General features: G+C 40.0%; 1 protein-coding gene across 1 annotated transcript in view; it reads right to left on the bottom strand.

The window, feature by feature from the left end:
- The window catches only part of ATP8A1 (ATPase phospholipid transporting 8A1), a 127,217-nt gene that overhangs the window by 8,774 nt on the left and 94,223 nt on the right, over positions 1-24,220 (bottom strand). The window contains exons 26-33 of the mRNA XM_084856873.1: positions 21,376-21,559; positions 20,815-20,925; positions 13,845-13,919; positions 13,623-13,745; positions 11,550-11,628; positions 8,992-9,053; positions 8,279-8,335; positions 7,395-7,502 (exon numbers count right to left, since the gene is read on the bottom strand). Coding sequence (XP_084712999.1) covers positions 7,395-7,502; positions 8,279-8,335; positions 8,992-9,053; positions 11,550-11,628; positions 13,623-13,745; positions 13,845-13,919; positions 20,815-20,925; positions 21,376-21,559 — 799 coding nt within the window. The remainder of the gene's footprint in view (positions 1-7,394; positions 7,503-8,278; positions 8,336-8,991; positions 9,054-11,549; positions 11,629-13,622; positions 13,746-13,844; positions 13,920-20,814; positions 20,926-21,375; positions 21,560-24,220) is intronic.

Below are 24,220 nucleotides of genomic sequence, written 5' to 3'. Positions count from 1 at the left end.
TAGCCCCTAAGCTAATACAGAACAATGAGGAACGCTCTGGAGCATTTTGCAAGCAGAGCAGGGGGAGCTGTAGCTAGGGAAGGAAATCAGTGATGGCCCTCCCCATGCAAGGCTATAAATGTCTTCCATGCTTTGTGGGGTCCTCAATAAACCAATGTTTATTTATTAGACTTATAGCTCACCTTGCCCCTACGGCTCAGGGCAAGTAACAATATGCTAATTATACTCAAATGTAAACTCCATCATATATAAAGAGTAGCTCATGATTCTTTGGATGGTGGGTTGGGGTTGCCGTTTGGCAATTAAAAAATAACAAAATTTGTATGTATTCATCACCATGCACATAGAAGGAAGGAAATTCATAGCACTAGGGCCATAATATATAAAAGGAAAGTAGGATATCTAATGCTACAAATGCTGAAGTGAGAACTGAACAGAACTGTGTATTTCATAAATTATTTAAATGCTAAAGAACCATCATATATCTCTTCAAAAGAAAAAAAGAATCTACAAGTAAGGCAAGAAAACAGTTTAAATTATAAATAATGTTATAATGGAAATATTACCTTTAGCATGTTGGATGACATAACCAATTTTTAAAGCCACTACCCCCAGGCAAACATTGTGTGGTAAAAGTTTAACATAAATGACTGAGAAACAAGTTTAATTACTGAATTAAAGGCAAAAATGTCATTAGATACGATTTCAAAAAGCATTCTCTTCTTTTTAAATGATTCTTAATGACATTTTAAGGTTAGGGGAACAGAGCAAAGACCTACCCTTGTGTAAGCCATCCTGTATTAAACGTTCCTTGGTGAAACAGCAGAAGTGAAAATGTAGGTCTTAGGATGTTAATTCTAACCATTGTAATGCTAACTATGAATGAAGGAACAACTGGCACCTACCATTCAGTCAATCCAGCCTTTGGCTTTACAAATGAGCAACATGAATTGAGGGGGGAAAAGTTTTTCTGCATCATATTTGAAAGCCTGTCAGATTTTTTTTTTTTTGCAGAGTTAATCCAAAACTAAAAGATTTTAAGCCGGCATTCGCATTAAAGACAGAAGGGTTCATTGTATATTTGGATGAAGAGGGAGAAAAATAAAATCCCACTGAGGTATTTCCTTCCTTTCTGTATAAGAGAGCTCCCTTTTTGCTCAGTAGAACCATTTTTGTCTCTAACTTTTCACATCTCTCCACACATAGGCAGGTCAGCTGGGAAATGGCAAACTTATCCATTTTAGACAATGGTGTGAACAGAAGAAGCCTGTTCTGGGGATGGATTCTGTCTGCCTCTGTTTGTGATTTACAAATTTATCCTAATGTGTGAGATCTGTGGTTTGTTCCTCTCCTCTGCCCTACCCCCTTTTGGCCTTGTGAAACCAAATGGAATGCTACAAAACTGGCTCCCAGGGAAATATAACCAGAGCTGAAAAATACAAATTCCAATGAATTGGTGTTAATTGGTGACAGAAAGAAAAACAAAAGACTTCACTATATTTTTAGAACTTGTTAAATGTTAAAAGCTGTCAATCCAAAATGTTCCTCTTAGTAAAGCTACTCAGAAGCATATAGTTATTCAACACTGGAACGTGGCAAATACACTGAAAAGCATAATTAATAAATGACAATGACATCAAACTGAAGTGTATAGGAAACATACTTCTTAATAATTTTGAAAAATTTGATACATTTAAAATGACATTTTAAGAACAAGCGTGTGGTTAAAACAAACCAAAATATAACAGTGGGAAAGGCAGTTTCACCGTTTATCTAAGCAATTATATATTGTTACTGTTCTTATTATTTTAAAACTGATATATGAAAGATTTCCTTTTATTTATTCGTGTCATTTTTTTCCTTCTCTAAAGTAAATAACTTGTTTTGTTTAAGAATGGGGTATGACTGATTATGTATACATATTAAAATGTGTACATATTAGCATTTTTCTGATGTTCATTTGTGTACAAATGCACGGCGAGGAATGAACTGGGTTGTGCCTGATGATCCTGCCCTGATCTTCACGCATTCCAAAATACCATTTGCATGAAATCTGACAGCATATACCTGATACTGTGTAGGCTCCTGTATGTCTGATTTGGGGCCCTCCATAGTCCAGGATATTGCACTGTTAACACAATCGAGTGTGCACGTGTCATGTCTGTGCAAACAGTACAGGGGCAGGGCAAGAGGGTGCGATTCTAGTGATCCTCTTCCACATGGTCACTTGTACACAAAAGGATGTCAGAAAAGGAATATAAAATACAACACTAGGCAGGTGATCCCTCTGAATGACAGAAATGGTGGGAAGTAGAAAAAATCCTGAAGAGCCATTGGTGGTGGAGGACATGGACTGCCACTGTTTTCTCAGCCTTCCTTTGCGAAAACAGTACAGCACTTCTGGGTGGTTAACTTTCTACTCTTGGTTCTGCTTCCCTTGGATATAGCCAGTCCATGTCTATGTTGCTGATCCTTCTGATGGTGAGTGTCCTGATAAACAAGATTTGGCACCCTCTGTCCAGGTGAAATAAGAGAGAACTTCCATGTCAATTATGTTCCTTGTAGAAACTCCATTGCCAGGATGAATCCCTACATACCACAAGCTTTAGCCATGGTATCTACTCACCACCAACGATCAGAGATGGATTGTCACTAACTTTTAGGGGGAAGTGCCCCTCTAAGGCAACCCCAAAGCCAGAGCCCACTCTCTTTCGTCCCCCCCCACACTTTGTATTGCAATCCGTCAATCACTCTAGCTTTAACAGCACATTTCTGGCCAGCAGCGACACCACTGATTGTGTATCCTATCATTCGTAATGATCTCGCTCATTTCTGTTTCTGCTTCCACAGTTCCAATGGGGGGAAAAGAACCTCTTCCTGTTCTGTCTATGCAACTGTAGCCTGAGAGAAGGTGCTAGATGGAATGCCCTCTAATTAACTTCCTTTAACCCCCTTTTTGCTGTTATGTTTTTTAATACCTCTCCAAGTAGCCTCTTTTGTTGCTATTTTGGGCACTGGCAATCCCACCCATAGCCAATCAGTTGTGTACAACATTCAAGCCCCAGCCAATCCTGTTGCATAGCATATTCAAAGCTCAGCAGAGATTGGTTACCTGCACTTATGAGTACCCGCACTTACGAGTATTCTTGAAAAGCATGTTGTCAAGAGTGCTGCAGCAGCAGCAGCGAGAGGGCAGAGCTAGCCTAGCAGTAGCAACCTATCCTTTCCTTTATTTTTACATTTAACTTCTTGAGCCTGATCATGTGTGTGAGAGTGTGATAGTGGTGGTGGTGGCGGCGGCAGCATTCAAGCAGAGGACTTATGTGAGGTCTGTAAGATAGCACAGCAGTGTGAATTTTTATTTTTATTGTTTGTTCTTCTTCCTTACACTAAACTTTAGCTCCCTCCTCTACTGCTCCCAATGCAGGCAAAATCGCTGGGGGGGGGGTGGTTAATTGCCCCTTCCATTGCGCCAGAAGCAGGAAAAAATCCCAGCGATTTTGCAGGGGACGTGAGTGGACAAATGCCCCCTTTTATTGCTCATAAAGCAGGATAAATTTCCAGTGATTCTGCTGGGTGCGAGTTAAAACTGTCCCCTCTATTGCTCACAAAGCAGGAGAAAATCCCAGGGAGTTTGCTGGGGTGGGGAGGTTAAGTTGCCCCCTCCATTGCTCATTAAGCAGGTGAAAACCTCAGTGATTTTTCTGGGAGTGGTGGTGGTTAACCTGCCTCCTTCATTGCTCCCAGGGCAGACAAAAACCTAGTGATTTTGCCTGTATTGGGAGCAATGGGGCAGAGGTGGAGGAGTTTAAAGTGTAACTGTGTGTGTGTGTGTCTGAGAGAGAGAGAGAGAGAGAGAGAGAGAGAGAGAGAGAAAGAGAGAGAGAGAGAGATGGTGGGGGAGATTGTGTGTGTGTGTGGGTGCGCGCGCATGCGTGCGTGGTGTATGTGAGACTGAGAGTGGGGTGAGGTCGAAGGTTCCCTTTCAGAGACACTTCAGTCTTTCAGGCTGCAATCCATCCTATATCCAATTACCCACAAGTAAGCCCCATTAAACTTAATCGGACTTATTTCTGAATAGATATGCACAGAACTGCACTGTTAATTGACATTTTTAAAGAAAGCAACTTCACTGCAAAGATGGGAATTCTGCACATTTTCAGAGACAACTGGCCCTCAGGTTCATTTTAGAAAACGTAAGGCAGTTATTTTCTGGGTTTGGCAACTTTTCTCACTCTGTTGGCTCTGCCTACAGTGACCTGCCCTACCCTATTCTATCCTCTGCTCTACCATCCTCAATGGGCACCAGCTGCCACTGCAAACAATATACTTCTTACTTAAATTCTTCCACCAGTTTAAAAACCTCCTGTACTTATGTAGTAAACGACATCATCACATAACTTCTCAGGCCTGACTAAACACTCAGAAAGGCTCAGAGGGGGGCTAATGACAGTGGGCTGTGTGAAGTAAGCCCATGCAAGTAGCTGTGGACTCCATCACCACACTGTAACGGTTCATGATACTGATGAGATGACTCTTATTTTCTTTCCAATAAGTCATAACATAATTTTCTTGACTGTATCCAACAGAACTACTGTGCAAAGATCCTTTTATTAATAGACAAACTGGTTCTTGTTGAGGTTGACTATAAAGCCATATTGTTTATGTATTTATATTTATTTCATTTCTATACCGCCCAATAGCCAAAGCTCTCTGGTTTAGAAACCCCCCACCCCTGATCAACAGGATGTAATCAATAGCTGCTTTTCCTGGATTGTGAATAATTTACTACCATGACCAGCAACATTTTGATAAAGATGCAAGGAGGCTTACCCACATAGTTGGGGTGCTGTACTGCCGATGGTTGACCTTATAGCAGAAACTGAGAAAAAGGTGTGCTGTGCCAGGGACAGATATATGTAAGATCTACCAAAGTCTAATGGATAAATTTCATATTTACCATCCCATATTTTAATACATCCTTTGGTTGTATTAAACATATATTTCAAAAGGGTTAGAATATCTGGCAAAGAAAAGCACACACCATACACATATTTTGTCCCTACTTTTAAAATGGAGGCAGAAAGTAGCTGACCTATATTTGCACAAACTGCAAGAAATTAGTACTGAATGTGGTATTATATTTATATATTTATTTAAAATATTTTAGGCTGCCTGTAAGGGTAACCTGCCCCCAAAGTGACATACAAGATAAAAGTACAAATAACGATTTTCAAATAATTAATAAAAACAGGGTGGCAATAATAAAAACAATGAACATCTAGCTCCAAAATATATAAAATCCAATACATAATTACAGCTACAAATTATCAGCAGCTCAATAAAACACATCTCACAAGAAAACCATAAACATAAATGGGTGTTAAAGGCTTTTCTAAAGGCTTTTTCTAAATTATACGCCCTGAAAGACCCCAGGTGGTAATAAATTCCATACTCATAGGGCCACTGCAGAAAAGGCCCTCTCCCTGTGTCCTCCAACCTAACTGCTCTCTGAGGCAGGCAGTTGAAAAAAGCTTCTGTTGTGGATCTTAAGGTACAGCCAGGCTGTATGGGTGAAAGTGGACAGGTAATGGGCATTCTGAAATGGGTGAAGGCAGTCAAGTAACTTGGTCCCAAACTGTGTAAGGCAGGGATAGGAAACCTCCAGCCTGCCAAGGTTCCCCATCTGCCCCACAAAGGCCTCTGGCTCCTCCCTGAACCCCCAGTGCCCCTCAGGGAAGGGAGTGGGGATGGGAGACTGTCTCCTAACTGAACTGTGGCCTCAAGGAGTGCTTCTTGGGGCTGCAACTCAGCTGGCTTTATTTCTCTCTCACATTTCTCTGATTGGGGAAGGCAAGAGGGGAGCAAATCCAGCTATGAACTAACCCAGCACCTTGAGGAGTGACTTCACCCACTTTCAAGAAAAGCCTAGTCTGAACAAAGTCACCACCTCAATGAGCTGCTTGAGTGGCCAACTGAGAGGGCTTTGCCCACCTTCCCCAGTCAGGGATGGCAAGCAGAGGATGAAGCCAGTTCCAATCTTAGCTAGTGCCCTGAGGAGCATGTGTGTGTGTGTATGTGTGTGTGTGTGTGAAAGACAGAGAGGGGGGGGGGAGAGGGAGAGAGAGAGAGAGAGATTGTATATGTATGAGTGAATTGGGGCATGTTAATAGCTGCACACCACTTGTAGCTTTGGCCCTGCCCATTGCTTGCCTGCAACCAATGGTATCCTTATCTGGAGCCAATTTAGCTCTTGGGCCAAAAAGGGTTCCCCATGCCTGGTTAAAGCTTTAAAGAAGCAGGCACAGTAAAGGTGTGGTACTGATTGCCTGGTCCCTTCCAACACATGGGTGGCTGCATTCTACAATAGCTGGCGTTTCTGGATTGTCTTTAAAGGAAGCCTTATGTAGCATGTATTACAGTTGTCCAGCCTGGATGTCACTAATGGATAGTCAAAGCAAGGTCAGACATCTCCAGATAGGGCCATAGCCTAAGCTAATGAAAAGCGTTCTTGGCCGCTGCTGCCACTTGAGCTTCCCAAGTTACCACTGAGTCCAGGAGAACTCCCAAACTGCATACTTGGTCATTCAGGGGAAGTGCAACTCCATGTAAGACCAGTTGTAAACTCCCATGTCTGGACCGCGTTTCAGCTTGTTTACTCTCATCCATCTGAAAACTGCCTCCAGACAAATTCCCAGGACTCCATGCGAGAGTTAGATGGAAAAGAGAGACAGAGCTGAGTATCATCTGCATATTGATGACACTTCAGCCGAAACCTCTGGTTGACTTTCCCCAGCAGTTTAATGTTAAAAAGCATAGGGATAAGATGGATCCTTGTGGCACCCCCATAGGTCAATGGCCAGGGGATGGAACAGAAGTTCTCTAGCATCACCTTCTGAGACTGCTCCTCCAGCTAGTATAACACCGTGCCTTAAAACGAACCTAGATAAATAATCCAGAAGCATACTGTGGTCAATAGTATCAAAAGCTCACGAGAAGCTCAAGAAAACCAACAGGGTTGCACTGCCCTCATCCATTCCCTGGCATAAGTCATTCACCAGGGTGACCAAGGTTGTTTCTGTCCCAGAGCCTGGCTTGAAACCGGATTGACAGGGATCTAAATAATCATTATCATCCAACACTTCAGATGTTATAAATTGCTTTTAATGTTGCTTTAATATTTTAGCATGGTTTTATTTCTGATGTCTGTGCTTTTATAGTATTATTATTGTTTTATTTTGATTTGTTGTGCACCGCCTTGAAGATTTTTGTAGAAAGGCAGTATATAAAATAAATTATATTATATGCTCACTAAAAAGTAGCTAATTTTAACAACAAAAATTAGAATACATTTTACACACAGATTTGGAAATTAGTTAAAGAATCAACTTTACCTCCCCAGACATATCAGGTGCCATAGGAATGAGAGGCCACAAAGAAGAGTATATTCCGAAAAATACTATCCACAGTGCAATGCTGCCCCATATAGCTACATGGCTAAACTGGAAAAAAAGACAGAATGAGAACACAAATTCAGTTATCTAGTGAATGCCTGTATACTATACGTGGGAGAAAATACTTTTCCTACAAGTTAAATTTTTATTACAAATAGACTATGGGTTTGATCCAGGGGAATTTAAAAAGTAGTTTGGCATATGGTTTGGAAGTCTACTGTAAAAGAAAGAGGATAACACTGGGCATACATAAGTAATTGCATTTGTCTAAAGTAAGGTTCTTTAGATCCTGGCTACTGTTCCTAACTCTAGCTTTTTCTCACGGGGAATGTTTGGATGACTGAGGGAGTGAAAGAAGCCATTGTGGCTTCTTTCTCCACCCCCACGAGTGTCATGCACATGACCAGCAGGGGAAGGGGGGCTTCTTATCCACGCCACAACCCATGGCTTTTAGTAGGGGTTGTGGTGTGAGTAAGAAGCCACCCCTGCCACACACCACGTTGGGTTCAGATGACACGGCAACCCGCGCTACATCACGAGTAATTATGCAAATCACAGTCACACGCACAGCATGCATGGAAAGAAGCCATGATGGCTTCTTCTGGCCCATGATCGTCTGAACCTGGTCACTGCCTCTTTTTCTTTGCTTGTGATTATCAGAATTTACAGGAAAACATGCAGATAAAAGATTATGTCTCTGGAGTTGTTCCCAGCAAAATCTGAACAAACAAATCAAATACTAATTACAAGGGGCACTCCACTGCATAAAATTACAGTGAATTCACATCTATTATAACATGAACTATTTTAAAAGGATTTCTTACCAAAGTCCAATATGAAGTTTCTAATCCAGCTTTTAAACACACAGTTATTACCACAAACTGAAAAAGGAATAGAGAAATTAGTTACTTTCCTTTAACAGATATAACAATGTTTAAACTCCAAGTCAAATACAAAGTTTCAAAATTAAAGGCTATATTTAACATAAAATATTATTCCACACTGCAACTTAAAACATTTGAATAGGTTTATGTATGCGTGGGTCTCTCTGTGTGTGGGAGTGTACATCTGTGTGCGTGTGCGCGCCCATGTATGGGAAGGAGACAGTGTGTCTGTATGTGCCCTGGGTTCCTTGTGAGGAAGGGCAGGATATAAATACAATAAATAAAATATGTATGTGTGTACACACACGCACACATGTACATCCCCTGCCCCACCCCCCAAGCGACACTGCATGTGATTTAGAAGAATGGCCAGCCAGAATGTAGTATGTTCTGTTTCACTGTGGCATACTGACTAGTGCTGAGGTTGGGAGAGCTACACAGATTTCTTATGAGAAGTTGCTCTACACTTTGTTCTGCTTGCACAGGGTGCAGACATGCAGCCAAAGTCAACAGCATCCACTAGGAACTGCCTGGGGCAAAAGAGTTTCATCTTAAAACTGGTCTAACAAAAAGTATAGTGAAGAACCACTGTCAAATTTCCATCACTGCCTGCTATTTAGGATACAAACTGGTGTAACATTAGCAATACTTACTGTATATACTGTGTTTCCCAAAAGCAAGTAGTCTGAAGTTTTACCACTGGCAAATACAGTATCTGTAAGATAACAGCATCAGAAATATTAAAATTGGGATCATTTAAGAAAAGAATTTATAGAATACAACATTTTTATTCTACAATTTGTAGAATACAACATGATTTTTCTATCACCAGATGAGATGGCCAGTGTTAAATCTCCCTGAGGAACCACAAACAGAGATGGAAGACTGCACCATGGAGGCTGGAAAGGAAGCACCAACCACCCTCCCTGGTGCCCTTTAATACGGCATTGTCTAATTTGGCTAATTGCTGGCAGTGCAATGCAGTGAATACTTCATTTAAACATATGTTTTGTGAAATGTCCAGTAGTTGCTTCTTCTTGGGAGGAGGTTATTACATAGATAAATTTTGTACTGGTCTTTAATATTCACTGATTTATACGCGCTTTTAAATTATTTACCTGCTTCATGGAAATTAACAAATGGTGAGTTTAAATGGATTCTCCATGCCCTTCTGACAGCTAAAAGACTAATATTAAAACTCACTTCCTATAATGCAATGGGTTGAGGTCCTTACAACACTTCAATATTTGAATGGGTGGCATATAGACACCACCTTCAAATGGATAATTATTTAGATATTTGGTCCACTTTTGTTGAAGCCTATGTATAATTGTTAGAAAGTTGTATGCATTTCATATGTATTCATTGCCATGGATATATACAATTCCATATATGTATATTGAAAAAAACAGGAAAAAAGTTTTGTGGGTGTGTGTGGGTACTGTCTAGCCGACCCCTTGAGCTAGAGAGTTGGTCTATTCACATTTTAAAAAACAAATTGAAGCATGTTCTTGCTTTTATCAGTATCAGTCTGAGAGGTTTGAAGCCTCCACAGGAGATATGACAAAGATGCATGCTGGCTCTGCCTTCTGCTTAGGGGTTGGGGCAATTCCAAAGGTTCTTTGAATGTCCTCCTAATTCTCCACAGAACAGGAGATTTACAGTACAAAAATTCCTATTTTCCCCCGGACAGAACAAAAAACAACTTGTGGGGGATTTAACTGGGAAAATGGCACTGGAGCAAAGTGTTAAACATTCCCACTCACAGAGCCCCTGCTGTGAGCAAATTAGAACCCCCACCCCCTCATGGCTCCATTTAAGTAAAAAAAAAAAAGTGGGAGATCCAGATTATGGATCTTCTGCTTGAGGTGCAGTTTTATAATTCTGATAATTCTGATAAGTATTTCAGTAATAATTCTGATAACAGCAATAACCTAGATTTTTCTGCCTGCTTAATTGGGCAGTGGATTTATTTAATTATAAAATATAAAAACTGCAGATGGCAAACACCATCTTCAGAGGGATTCCCTCTTTTCTCTCATTTAGGGGGGAATGCATCTTCTAAGATTATACCTGTGGCAGCACTTTGTACCTCACTGGCTTCAGAACTATTGCTTTTACTAAAATGCAAATTTAAGGAGCAATCCTATGCTCCCTTAAAAGGTAGCTGAGGACCATAGGATACGTCAGACCTCCCTCTCTGCAGGTGCAATTATAAGAAAAATGTTCTCACATTGGCATATAGAGAGGCAAATCCACAAACAGATGGAAGTCCATGGGAGGGAACATTTAAAAAGGACGACAGAGTATAAAAAAAGGGGAATTGGAAGAAAAAAAAGCTACCTCCCACCTTCTATTCTAGCTGCTCTCTATCTTCTCCTTTCTTTTTCTGTGGTTAAAGCACTCTCAATCTCTCATAAATTTCTCTAAGACAGCAGGAAGAAGTTCTGGGAGGAAGGGGAGGGGCCGACCAGGATCACCCAGGCTTATCCCTGTAGTGATAAACCATTGTTTATCATTACATCTGAATGCATCCTATGGGTCGTATCCAAAGATTCTCCTTCTCTGATGAAAAACTCCCATTGGAAGAACCTCCTTAGGTTCATATAATGGAACATATGGATCCAACTCAATTATTTTTATTCTGCCAGCATAAAAATTCTTATTCTACCAACCACTAGCTTGATAGAAAGCTTAAGGCTTTTAGTTTATAACTTAGCTTATTTATTTAGTTTATAACTCAGTTTACCTTTTTTGGTTTATAACTAATTAATTATTTTAAAACTTGGAAGAATTCATACTCTTCATTCTGAAACATGTCCAAATTCACTTTTACCACTTTAACAATTTGCAGAGCTCTCAAGAAAAAGAGTTTTTATGCATCGTTCCATACTGCTTGAAAGGCATATGATCCAAAAAGGACTATAACTAAGATGTATGTAAGAGTCTTACATTATTTATTAACTGTTACAAGGATTACACAGTTACATAACTATTATATCCCAAATCACATTATATCAGTTATTAAAACTAAGTTTTTCCTCCTCAAACTGAAAAAGGAAAATAAAATATACAGTTGTTTAGGAGACAACCTTTTAATAATTAGTATTGAAGTCTTCAGATGATAGACTTTGCTTTAGTGTAATAGTGAATACTGTCTTTTTAAATACATACAGTATTTTTAAATTCTGTATTTCATTTACTTACTTACCATATTGGATGGCTTTTAGTGGAAACCAAAACAGAATTACTGAATGGAAGAGGCCATTTAAACAATGAACCCAGAAAACCTAAGGGAAAACAAACATTCATGAGAACCATTTGTGATAAAACTAACTCTGTGAACTCTGACCTTCTTTTTATCTTTTTGTTAGATTCAGAAAATGTGTTTTTCAAAAGGCCACCTCTAAGAACTAATATAACTGAAGCATTTTCTGCCTCACAGCTCTTCATGGGTCATTTATTTATTTTTACGTTTCTCAAACAATGTTCACTTTCACCTTTAATTTCTTTAAAAAAATGTTTAAAAATCCCTATTATCGTAAAAGCCAAAACTAAAATGAAAAACAATATTTACTATGCACATGAAACTAATGTTAAGCGGCAGTATACTATCATTAAGCATTAGTGATTTTCTTCTATTTTTCTGATCAATACTAAAGAGGGATAGATTATAAAAACCATTTATTTCAATTATAAAACAAAAAGGGAATTTGTTGTTGATATATATGCATTGGATTTCTTCACCACACAAACCTTTCTACCACGGTGTCTTTTTATTATGTACATGATGAAATGACTGCTAAAAAATTACAGGTGGTAAGTATATTCAGATATTTAAATTCAGCACTTTTACAATATATGAAAACTAAGTAAGAAAAGAACTTTTGGCACTTCTGTTCTATAGAAAGTAACCATGTTTTATAATTAGGTATACTTTCACAAATTCTTTTATTATAATCTTTGTGTTAAACTGAAGTGCATTAATAATTTTAAGTTGTTCAAACAATAAAAATTAAGTTGTCTGCCTCAAAAAATGTTCCACCATGTCTTTAACTTCTTTATTACTTTATTCAACTACGTAAGGTTGTATGATCCAATTTACGCCACAATACTTTGCACATTTGAACTTGTGTTACTCATTAACCTTTGTTTCTCCTTATTGCTGTGTCACTGCCACAAGTTTTATTTGACAGAAAGCACAGGTGGGTGCAAGAAAATTAGACCTGTGTTTTCATTTTCCTGACCAATACTTATTGTCACATGCTAATCCTTTAACCTCTGTCATGGCCCCATGAACTCTGACCCTTTTTACCATAACAAATCTAAGCATCATCATTCAGTGTAACAATGATTCCAGATCCTCTACACATCAAACCAGCATCAACTATTCTGTTGTTACAGGTAGTTTGTAGTATTTATTCACAAAACTTACTTATATTAAAAACAGTAAGATACAAGCCAGATGTGCTCTTCTAAAACCAATAAATAATCAAAACATTTAGAACTGAATTGTTCACAAAAGTAAAAAGAAGCTTCAAATATTGTGCAAGCCCCCCTACATACAATATGAATATAATTACCTAATTTAAATTCACGGAAAGTTTCAAAAATATTATTTAACTGTCACATTAAAATGTTAAACATTTGTTCAACTATATGATTATTTTGATTAATAAAATCTATGGGCAACTGACAATATAATCTATGGACAACTGAGCAAAAAAAGTTAATGTCAAGAACGAAAACATTGTAATCTAAGAATAAAAAAAATATGTTTGTGTGTTTGAATTTGTTTTACGCTGTACAGCGCCCTGAAATTGGATATGAAGAGATGTATAAAAAAATGAATACAAATAAATAAAAATACAAATGTCTGTCATGTTCAATTCAAATATTACATATATTTTTCTGGTAATTGTTAATGTTGGTGTTGGTCATAAAATTACAATTTCAAATTTTATTCCATCTTTTTCTAAGTATTTTTGACTTTGTTTTAAAATTTGATAAAGCTAGGTCCAATTTTAAGTTTCAGTTATACTTTTCTGTGAGAACTATACATGCAAATACAGATTCCATTTGCTTGTAATCATAAATTTTTATTATTTATTTATTTATACATTGTCATCAGTGTTATCTGGGACAAAATATAGTTTCATTATTAATCATATATTTTAATCCTTTTTTATAACACATGGTGAAATAAGGCCAAATATATATTCATATAATGGTATTATATATATATTTGTTATAAAGATTAAACTCTTTGTAAACTCTTTTTTACCTTTGAGTTGAAATCCAGTGCATTCTGAGAAGTCTTGTATAATTCAGGGTATTTTAGCATATTTTCTTTGCGGCAAGATCTCTCAAATATTCCAAGTGTCAGTGGGGGCATAGCAGTAAACATCTAATGCATAAAAGAAATATACCATGAGATCAATTTCATAAAGAATCAGCATATTTTAATAATTTAAAAGTATAAAAAGAATAACATATAAAGTCTTACCACATTGTAAAGTCCTATGCACCACCTTTCAAACAGTATTTGTCCAGAAAATCCATTAACAAATGCAAACCATATCTGAAGAAGAGATTTTGAACAGATACTCTGTTTCAGTTGGACATGTTTGTTATGTCTTTAAATGTTTTGACAAAACTGAACAAATTAATTTTAGCAAAATAAGAAAGGGTGATGGGTAATTGGGAAGTCACTATATGACTAGACCTTATACAGGGGTCCCAATGTGGTGCCCACAGAATCATAGAGGTTGGAAGGGGCCTATAAGACCATCGAGCAACCCCATGAAGCTCCCCCCTTCAAAAATTTATTTTTAATAAAAAAAACTTACAGAACTGAGAATAACATTCAATAAGATACAATAGAATATATAAAATACAAAAACATGGTAAAATGTAGCCTAACACTTCCTTTTTTAGCAGCGTAAAAATAAGACCAGTCTTTAAAGGGTTTTTTTTTTTTAATGCAAATTGCTTAAAAGGCCTTGGTGAATAAAATGTTTTTCACCAGGTGCTAGAAATGCAAAAAAGGAGGCAACTGGCAAGGCTCCCTAGAAAGGTTATTCCACAGCTGGGATGCCAGTGCCAAGAAGGCTTCTTCCTACTAGTCACTGGCTGCACTTCACGTGGCAGAGGCACACAGATCTTAAGATCTGGGTAGATATATATGGAATGCGATCTTCCAGGTAAGTTGGTCCAAAGCAGGTGCAGACATTAAAACTTAAAACCAGCATTTTGAATTGGGCCTGGAAATGGACCAGTAACCATTGGGTATAGTTGCAGCTAGCGTACCAGCCAGAGTTAATAAAAGGCACTTTGAGCCATAGAGGTCACTTGACATGTATAGGATTGCACTGTATAACACTAGTCTGTTTTGTCAACTCCTAAATGTTGAAAAAATACTAGCATAAAGCTGTAATCCTATACACACTTACCTGGCAGTAAGTTCCATTGAACTCAATGGGCTTACTTATGAATAGACATGTATAAGATTGCACTATATAAATCCTCACAATAAATCATGAGATAAATTATTCTAGTCTTCATACTGAATCACCTTGCATTTGTTAACAGAGCTAAATTTAAAAAAAAAATTTAATTAACAAGGCAAACTATTAGATCCTATGGTTCCAGATACCACCCTGTGTCAAATTTGCCATTCTTGGCCAAGGTGCTGGAGCATGTGGTGGCCTCACAACTCCAAGCCTTTTTGGATGAAACTGATTATTTAGATCCATTCCAATCAGGTTTCAGGCCTGGTTATGGGACTGAAACAGCCTTGGTCACCCTGGTTGATTACTTACGCTGGGGAATGGATGGGGGGAGTGCAACCCTGTTGGTTCTTCTGGACGTCTCAGTGGCTTTCAATACCATCAACCATGATATCTTTCTGGATCGTTTATCTGGATTGGGCTTGGGAGGCAGTTTTAAAGTGGTTCTGGTCCTTTCTGGAGGAGCGGCCTCAGCAGGTGGCACTTGGGGACTTCAGTTCCACCCCATGGCCATTAGCCTGTGGGGGGCCACAAGGTGCTATCTTGTCCCCCATGTCTTTTAACATCTACATGAAACCGCTGGGGGAAGTCATCAGGAGGTTTGGGCTGAAATGTCATTGGTATGCGGATGATACTCAGCTCTACCTCTCGTTTCCATCTGCACATCCCAGGGAGGCTGTGGAACTCTTGAACCAGTGTCTGGAGGCTGTTTTGGGATGGATGAGGGAGAACAAGCTGAAACTTAATCCAGACAAGATGGAAGTACTGTGAGTCGGGAAACCAACTACTTTGGATGGAGGTTTACAACTGGTCTTAGATGGGGTTGCACTCCCACTAAAAGACCAAGTGCGCAGTCTGGGATCTCCTGGACTCTGAGCTGCCTGGGGAAGCCCAGGTGGCTGTGGTGTCGAGTGCTTTTTACCAGCTTAAGCTGGTACACCAACTGCGGCCCTATCTGGACAGGATGGACCTTGCTTCAGTTATCCATGCACTAGTCTCGTCCAGGCTGGACTACTGTAATGTGCTATATGTGGGGCTGCCTTTGAAGACGTTCAAAAACTCCAGCTTGTGCCGAATGCGGTCATTGGAGTATTGGAGGGCGGGGGAGGCAGTTCGATCATGTAACGCCTATACTGTGCCAGCTGCACTGGTTACAGGTGTGTTTCTGAGCCCAAATCAAAGTGTTGGTTTTGATCTTTAAAGCCTTAAATGGTTTGGGACCAAGTTACTTGAAGGACTGCCTTCACCCATATCAGCCTGCCTGCACTTTAAGATCAGAAAGAGAGGCCCTTCTCATTTGCCCACCCGTGAGAGTAGTCAGATGGGTGACCACACATGAGAGGGCCTTTTCTGCAGTGGCCCCATACCTTTGGAACAAGCTGCCGTCAGAGGTCCGCCATGCTCCATCATTGCAGACTTTTAAGAAGGCCTTGAAAACCTATTATTTTACCTTGGCCTTCTCTTGATATGACTGCTATTGTTGCTGTTACTGCTGTTAACATAGTTGCAGGTTTTATTGCTGGCTTTTATTGTAGTTTTTATTGCTTTAATGTTTTTATCACTTTTAAAATTTTAACTGTTTTTATGTATTTTATTGCTGTGAGCCACCTTGGGAGGGCTTCTGCTCTGAAAGGAGGCCAAGAAATATTTTAAATGAATAATAAAAATAAAATTATGAGTAGCACAATGTGCTGATAGCAAGACACATTTCTATTGTTTTCCAATGGCAATTAACAGACTTTTCAAAAGCAGATTATGCACATGTATCCTTAACTGTGTCAACTGAAGTGGATGGTATTATTTTGTCAGTTGCTCTTTGTGTTGTGCTATAAAGTTATAGTTTGCTCTTCCTTGTCTATGTAATGAAACTGTGGCCTTATAAACCTCAAGACAGAATCCAACTGTTTGTCTTTCCTGTTGTCTATCTCTTGGCAATTCCTTTATTTTACTTCCTAGTTCTGGTTTATTAAACTTCTAGCCTACTCCACTAGCTACTGCCAGTACATGAAAACTAGGCACATATCTCTGGCTATTTATACAGACAGACAATGGCCCCAGTGCTGGTGTGCATGAGGTTCTCCTCCACTGAACTCTGGATATCGAATGAAGGGAGCGGGAGAAGAGGTGGCTGGAATCAGTCCCCCCACAGCCCTTAACAGGTGATTGTCATAGATAGTAGTAGTGATATATTTGGCAGCACTGTCATACTTGTGGAGTCAAGTGCAGACATACAGCTGCTAGATGTGGGTTGCTCCCTTATGTGGACTCAGTCCAGAGGACAATCTGTGTGCGGATCAATCTTGATAAATTGGGGACAGGGCATAGTATCTTATAGTGTCCATGTGTTCATGGGACCCACCACTTTTGCAATGGTGCTTCTGAGGTTATAAGCATAACCCGAAATAGGAGGAAACGCTTGTTTCTGGAGAAGGTCAGGTCAGCAGAACTCACAGAAGGGCATTCCACTGACCTGTCTAGGTCCAGAAACAAGCATTTCCACTTATTTCCAGGCTTATATTTAGAAGTGCAAAAGCCCCATTGTGCAAGCGGTGGATCCTGCGAGCACAATGGAACCAGTAGAGGAAGTGGCCCCACTGGATACTGTGTTCAGTGCAAATAAGCCAGATACTGATTTAATTGTAAAGAATAGAGCTAGGGCAATATACTACTAGTATACTAGTCATTATAGAGAAAACTAGCATGGGTATAGTTAGAGACATATGGTTTCATCAGGAACCTAATTGAAGAACAACTTTCATGATCTATATACAGAATTTAAGAATCAATAAGCTACAGACCAACAAGTAAGACATTTCATGTACGCTGTGCTTTTTAAATGTGATTATCCACCTTATTCATCATACAATTAGATCCTTAAAGATAAGCAATATGGGTGAGCATTTCAGTTGATTTAGGGATTTATATCCTTTAAAATGTGTTTATAATACAATTTTACATTTTACTCTAATATAAAATATTATTAGATAACATCTATCAAATGTGGATTAAATATCTTTCAGTATTACGTTCTAAATTCTAAAAGGAGAAAAGAGAATTGTGGTGGGGGTGGGGAGCTTCACACACATTTTCCAATGTAGGATTTCTGCATTTTAAATAGCAGCTTACAAATATTCAATGAGTTCCCTGCTCCCACGCCTGAGCACTACAAAACCTGAAAAGAGATTCAAGACAGGCAGTTGTCCTTGCTAGAGACATGTATATTCTGTCTATTCATTCACAGTATTGACACGAACCATTATCAGCTGCATAAGCTGCAAAAGTTGGATGTATGTTAATTGGTCTGCAGGTCATTTTCCAGATATGTTTTAAACATTTTAGGAACTCTCAACATCTTATAAGCAGCACAAAATGCATTAAAAAGTTAGCATTTATCCTAGATTTTGAAACAGGATACATGATACAAACAAATTGAAGTCACATGTTTAGTACGTTTGTTAGTCTTTAAGGTGCCACAAGAATACTCTTCATATTAAGTATTAATCTAAGACCAGGATACAGAAAGGTCCATGCATACAGCATTTTTGCATGTGCCTGTGTTTGGCTGATTTTTCCTTTTGGTGACAGCCTTCCATGGCTTGGGGGTGGTGCTCCACAAGGCCCCCTGACCTGGAGTGGTTTTCCAGAAGGTTTTTTCAGGTGCTACTGCCTGAAGGGGTGAGCTGAAAAGGTCCTATATATATTCTTTGCACTGCAGCCTAAATTAAGACAACTTCAAACTGTCCTTATTTCTGCTGATCACACAATTCCTAGTATGTCTGCTGATAATACTTTAAAATGCATTGATCTTCTACTTGATTTTGCTTCCCCGACCCCCACCCTCAAAACTTTTCATTTTCCCATACCAGTATATTTAAATCAGAATAAGGAACTGGGGTTTATTTTGGTAGTGTACAGTGATTTAGTCTACCATGTACAGCCCAATCTTATCCATTTTCTGGAAAACACCAACCAGTAGGTACTGACTGGGATAGCTTGTTGAATGCTTTGCTATCCTGAAGAAACGGTTGCTGCAACCAGGCAGGATTGGTTTGGAGGGCAGGGAGACCCTTGCCCTCCCCACTTTTCTCCAAAATGGAGTATCTGTGACAAGATTATAGTATAGATCTCCAGATCCAGAGGAGTGAGCCACTTACTAAGTCTGGATATGAAGTGATGACTTCTATACACGTGATTGCACCATCATGGATTTATATCTCACAGACAGAACTTTCATATCACTTCAAACCCAATGCTTCTCAATGGAGTCCATTCACATTGGTGACAAATATGTTGATCACAGCAGACAATGAAATTGTTTTTATGTAGAACATAGGAAATATATATTGAAGACTGGTTAAAGTGAACGTGGAATATGTTACTGATGGTGAAGTTTACTCATGTGATACGGTTTAGGGCAGGAAAAGAAAGTAGTAATGTCTTCATAAAAAATTGGAATTTGTTTTTGGGATAATAGGTTGTAGTGGGTTACACAAGAAGACAGTGAAGAGTATGGAGCGTTTCCCGGTCATGTTCTGCACAGTTTGTTAAGTGCATAGAGGCCTGTGTTAACATAGTACAGAAGGCAGGTTCTAGGTAATTAAGTAGGCTGTCTTACACAGGAGTGCTAGACAAGGCCAGTTCTATATGTCAACAAATATGAAGCTGTTTGACTCTTGCCGGGTTGCTCTGGTCCCTCAGAAAAGAGCACAGTGTTATGTCTCCATGAAGAGCTGGGAAGCTTCCGAGCCCAGATTGGAATGTTGGGGCCTATTGCCTTGACTGTGATGCTTTATGCATTTAGGGCATGGAAGAAAAGGTATAGAAGCATTGTTTAAAGCATGCCAAGTTGATATCGCTTCAAGGGGAATCTGCGTGCATACCAACTTGAAGAATTGATTATTAGTCCATGGAGAGGCATCCTGTGAATCTTGATCAGGACCCAGATACACGCTTGGCTGTGGGGGAAGCTGCCAGTTTCAGTCAGCACAAGGGACATGTTAGGTTCTTGCTTTGCTTTATTTCTGCATCCATTTACTATCACGTGTGTAATCAATAAACTGTTAAACTGCTCCATTTGTGACTGTGTCTCACTTTGGCTTATCCCGAATCGATTGTCATAAGGATCCTGAAAAGATCAGGACCCCAGATGAACACATAGGTATGGTTAAACATTTCAAGAGATATTCTACTTTGTTGAATTCCTGTTGAAGCATCTCAGTGTTATTACAGAAATGAACAAGTCTTGTGTGTATATGTATTATTTGTCCTTGCTTTAACTATCATTTTTATGTTATGTTCAGTAACCAACAAAACAAATATGTTAAAACATCTACACTTCTCAGATTAGCAATCAGTAATCAACCCTGACTGCTCACTGGAAGGACAGATACTGAAGCTGAAGCTCAAATATTTTGGCCACCTAATGCGAAGAGGAAAGTCACTGGAAAAGACCCTGATGCTGGGAAAGATTGAAGGCAAAAGGAGAAGGGGACGGCAGAGGACGAGATGGCTAGATAGCATCACCGATGCAATGAATATGAACTTGAGCACACTCTGGGAGAGAGCGCAGGACAGGAAGGCCTGGCGTGCTATGGTCCATGGGGTCATGAAGAGTCGGACATGACTTAACGCCTGAACAACAACAACAACAAATATTCCTACTTTGAATTGGATTGTACAGCTCAAAATGGAATATAATGTATTAAAAGGGAACAAAGCAATGGGTTGAATCTGAATTGAATCATACTTCAAGTAGGCCCATTGAAATCAATGGGACTTAAGTTAGTTATGACTAACTTAAGTCTCGACTGACTTAAGTCTCATTTATTTCAATGAGTCTACTTTAAGTATGATTAAATCTGGATCCAACCCATACACTTTAGTTATGATTGTTAAAAGGTTTATAAATTGCTCCAATCTGGAAGAAGAGTTCAAAAGATTTATTTTGGCATACTATGCCACTATTACCTCAATAATATAAAGGACGATATTCTTGTAGAAGCAGTACAAGATGCATTTAGCAATTCTGCTATAATTCCAGGCACCATGGACCAAGAGTAAGTTCTTCAAGTACTTGAACTACAAATGATAAAAAAAAGCTTAGATATATATGCATGGTGTTCAGCTGTTTATCATTTAAAACTGGGGTGCAGAGCCTCTTTCAGCCTGAGGGACAATTTCCACCTCAGGGAAGTTTTCAGGGGATGCATTCTAGCAGTGGGTGGGGCTGAAGGTAAAAGGGGTGGGGTCCCAACCCCCCCAAATACCAGCATAATTTTGCTTAAAGCTTTTCTTGCTAGTAACTAAGCCTTAGAAGAAGCATTTCAATCTTCTAGAATAGGGAAAAAACTGCACAAAAGCCAGGAAATCACTACATGATAAGTGGCTGTGGGAAAGGGACATGGCCATCTGGGGAACCACAAAGGGCCAGATTGGGATCCCCAAAGGGCCGGATTTGGCCCTTGGCCTCAGGTTCTGCACCTCTGACTTAACTGTCTTTTAATATTCTTTAGCGATGGAAAGATTTACCTGAGCTATTGAATAATCTGAAGAATTAGCTGCTTGTAGTCCTTCATTTCCACTAATTCCAACACCAACATGTGCTGTTTGTATCATGCTAACATCATTTGCTCCATCACCAATTGCTAGTGTTACAACTTTTACCTGTTTTTTAACCATTTCTACAACTTCAGATTTCTGAAGAGGTGAAACCCTATAAAGAAAAGAAAAACACTTTGAGAATGACATCATTATACTATTTAATTTTCCTAAAAGAAAACCAAAAAAAAAAAAAATACAATTGTAACTGAGGGCTTTGCCTCTGATCACGACTTCCAAAATACTAATGTTTGGAAACACCTTCTAAATGCTGTAGTGGAGGAGTTGGGAACATGTGGTCTTGCAGACATCAGTGGACTGCAACTCCTATCAACCCTAGCTAGCATAGCCAATGGTGAAAGATGATTGGAGTTATTGTCCAACAACATCTGGAGGCCCACACATTCCCCATCACTGCTGTAGTGGAGCAATGCAAAAGACAGGAATGGCACATGAGCTTTCCCATCCTTATGTGAGGAAGGAAATGTGCATGTAGGATATGTGTGTTCATTTATGTAACTATCAAGATTTTAGATGTCTAGAATCTACCAGATGTCTGTCGGGCTGTGACTTGGTCTACCCCTTCCACTTTTGTCAAGCATTATCATCTTGACGTTCAAGCTTGTAGAGACTGCTCCTTCGGCCGGCCGGTTCTGTCAGAGGTTCTTCAATGAAAACACCGACCCACCTCCTGCTACGTAAGCTTGTTATTTGCCCATATGTGTGATACACAGAGACCATGAAGAAAGGCAGGTTGCTTACCTGTAACTGTAGTTCGTCGAGTGGTCATCTGTGCATTCACACAACCCACCCACCATCCCCACTTCCGTGTCAATACCATGTTTTATTGTTGGTACTGAGGTTCCTTTGGTCTCTAAGGGGGCCACAATTGGTGGTCTCCTTGGAACTGAGGGATGGAGTGGGAACATGTTGGAGTATGTGCATTGGGATGGTGGGGGAAGGGTTCCCGCCAAAAGTTCCTCAACCATAGAAGTTTCCTGAATCGAGGCTCCACGCAGGTGCAGAGCTCATATGTGTGAATTCACAGATGGCCATTTGAAGAACTACACTTACAGGTAAGCAACCTGCCTTCCTTCTTTGTGGTCTCTGTGCATCACACATATGGGCGAATAACAAGCTTACGTAGCAGGAGGTGGGTCAGTGTTTTCATTGAAGAACCTCTGACAGAACCATCTGGCCAAAGGAGCAGTCTCTACAAGCTTGAACGTCAAGACGATAGTGCTTGACAAAAGTGGAAGGGGTAGACCAAGTCACAGCCCGAAAGACATCTGGTATTGACACTCCTCTCTCAAACGCCACTGATGTCGCTACTACTCTAGTCGAGGGCACCGTCACCGTACCAGACAAGCCCAAGCACTCCAGTTCATAAAACAGTTGAATAGCTTGGACTACCCAGGATGCTAGGCACTGAGAGGAGATGGAGAGTCCCTTCTTAGATCCCCCATAACAGATGAACAAACGCTAGGATCGATGAAATGACTCCTTTCTAGCTTTACAGAACAGCAGAGCCCTGTGAACATCTAAGGTGTGCAGCGTCTTCTCAAGTGCTCTCGAGGGCGAGGCAAAAAAGGCAGGAAGAACTATATCCTGACCCAAATGAAAGCTTGAAACAACTTTAGGCAGAAAAACAATGTCCAGATGAAGAACTATTTCCTTATGAAAATGCAGGTATGGTGCATCTAAGGGCACATAACTCTCCTGAGTGCCGGGCCGAGATAATGACCACTAAAAACACCACTTTCAGAGACAGAAGGCGAAGATCCACCATAGCAAGCGGCTCAAAGGGCTTTCTGGTAAGTGCATGTAGCACCATCGATACGCTCCATGCCGGTCACGAGAGGTTTCACAGGAGAGGCAAGATTTTTAACTCTCCTCAAAAACTGACGAACCAGAGGATGTGAAAAAACAGACAAGCCTTTGTCAACAGGACAGGCAGCCGAAATGGTTGCTATATAAACTCAGAGAGAGGAATACTTAAGTCCTTACTCATGGAGTGAGAATAAAAAATTCAGTATGTCCTGTATAGTACAGTGGGCAGGGTCAAAATCATCGTCCTTGGCAAAAACTGTAACACATGCCCACTTACTCGCATAAGATTTCCTGGTGGCAGGTTTCCTAGCTGCTTCAAGAACAGTCTGAAGAGGTGCAGGTAAGTTCATTCTATCTAAGGCTGGATCCTCCACACAGTAAGATGTAAGGTAAGTAGGCCTGGATGTCTCACCTTGCCTCCGTCTCTAGAGAGCAGGGTCAGTATCGATGGGAGCCAAAGATACTCCCCTCTAGCCTGGCGCAGTAGTCTGGCAAACCATGGCTGCCTCAGCCACCACAGCCATCTACACTGTCCCTCTCCATCTTCGCCACCACCCTGGTGAGGAGCAGAAAGGAGGGAAACATGTTCCAGTCTCTTGTAAACGCCTCTCTTAGGGACCATGCACCTCTGCCCACTTGGCTGCAGAACGTCTCGCACACAGCATTCTCCTCCGATTAAAACAGGTCTGTGGTAGGGTGATCCCATTGACTGAACAGCCAGTTGCATATGCTCATCTTGAGTTCCCATTCATGGGATACTGGAAGAAAGTGACTGAGGTGGTCCACTCAACAGTTGTCCTTGCCTGCTACATGAATTGCAGTAAGGACGATTCTTCAGGCAATGCACCACTCCAGGATCCATATTGTGAGATGAAGTAACAGTATTGAGTGGGTCCCTCCTTGTTTGTTGAGGTAATACACAACTGTCGTGTTGTCGGATACGATT

This window comes from Heloderma suspectum, chromosome 5 (genome assembly GCF_057233095.1).
Source record: "Heloderma suspectum isolate Gila_16-S chromosome 5, 16-S_ref, whole genome shotgun sequence".
In the NCBI taxonomy this organism is placed as follows: Eukaryota; Metazoa; Chordata; class Lepidosauria; order Squamata; family Helodermatidae; genus Heloderma; species Heloderma suspectum.
Note: the sequence above shows the minus strand (reverse complement) of the source record. Positions and strands in the feature narration are given on the sequence as shown.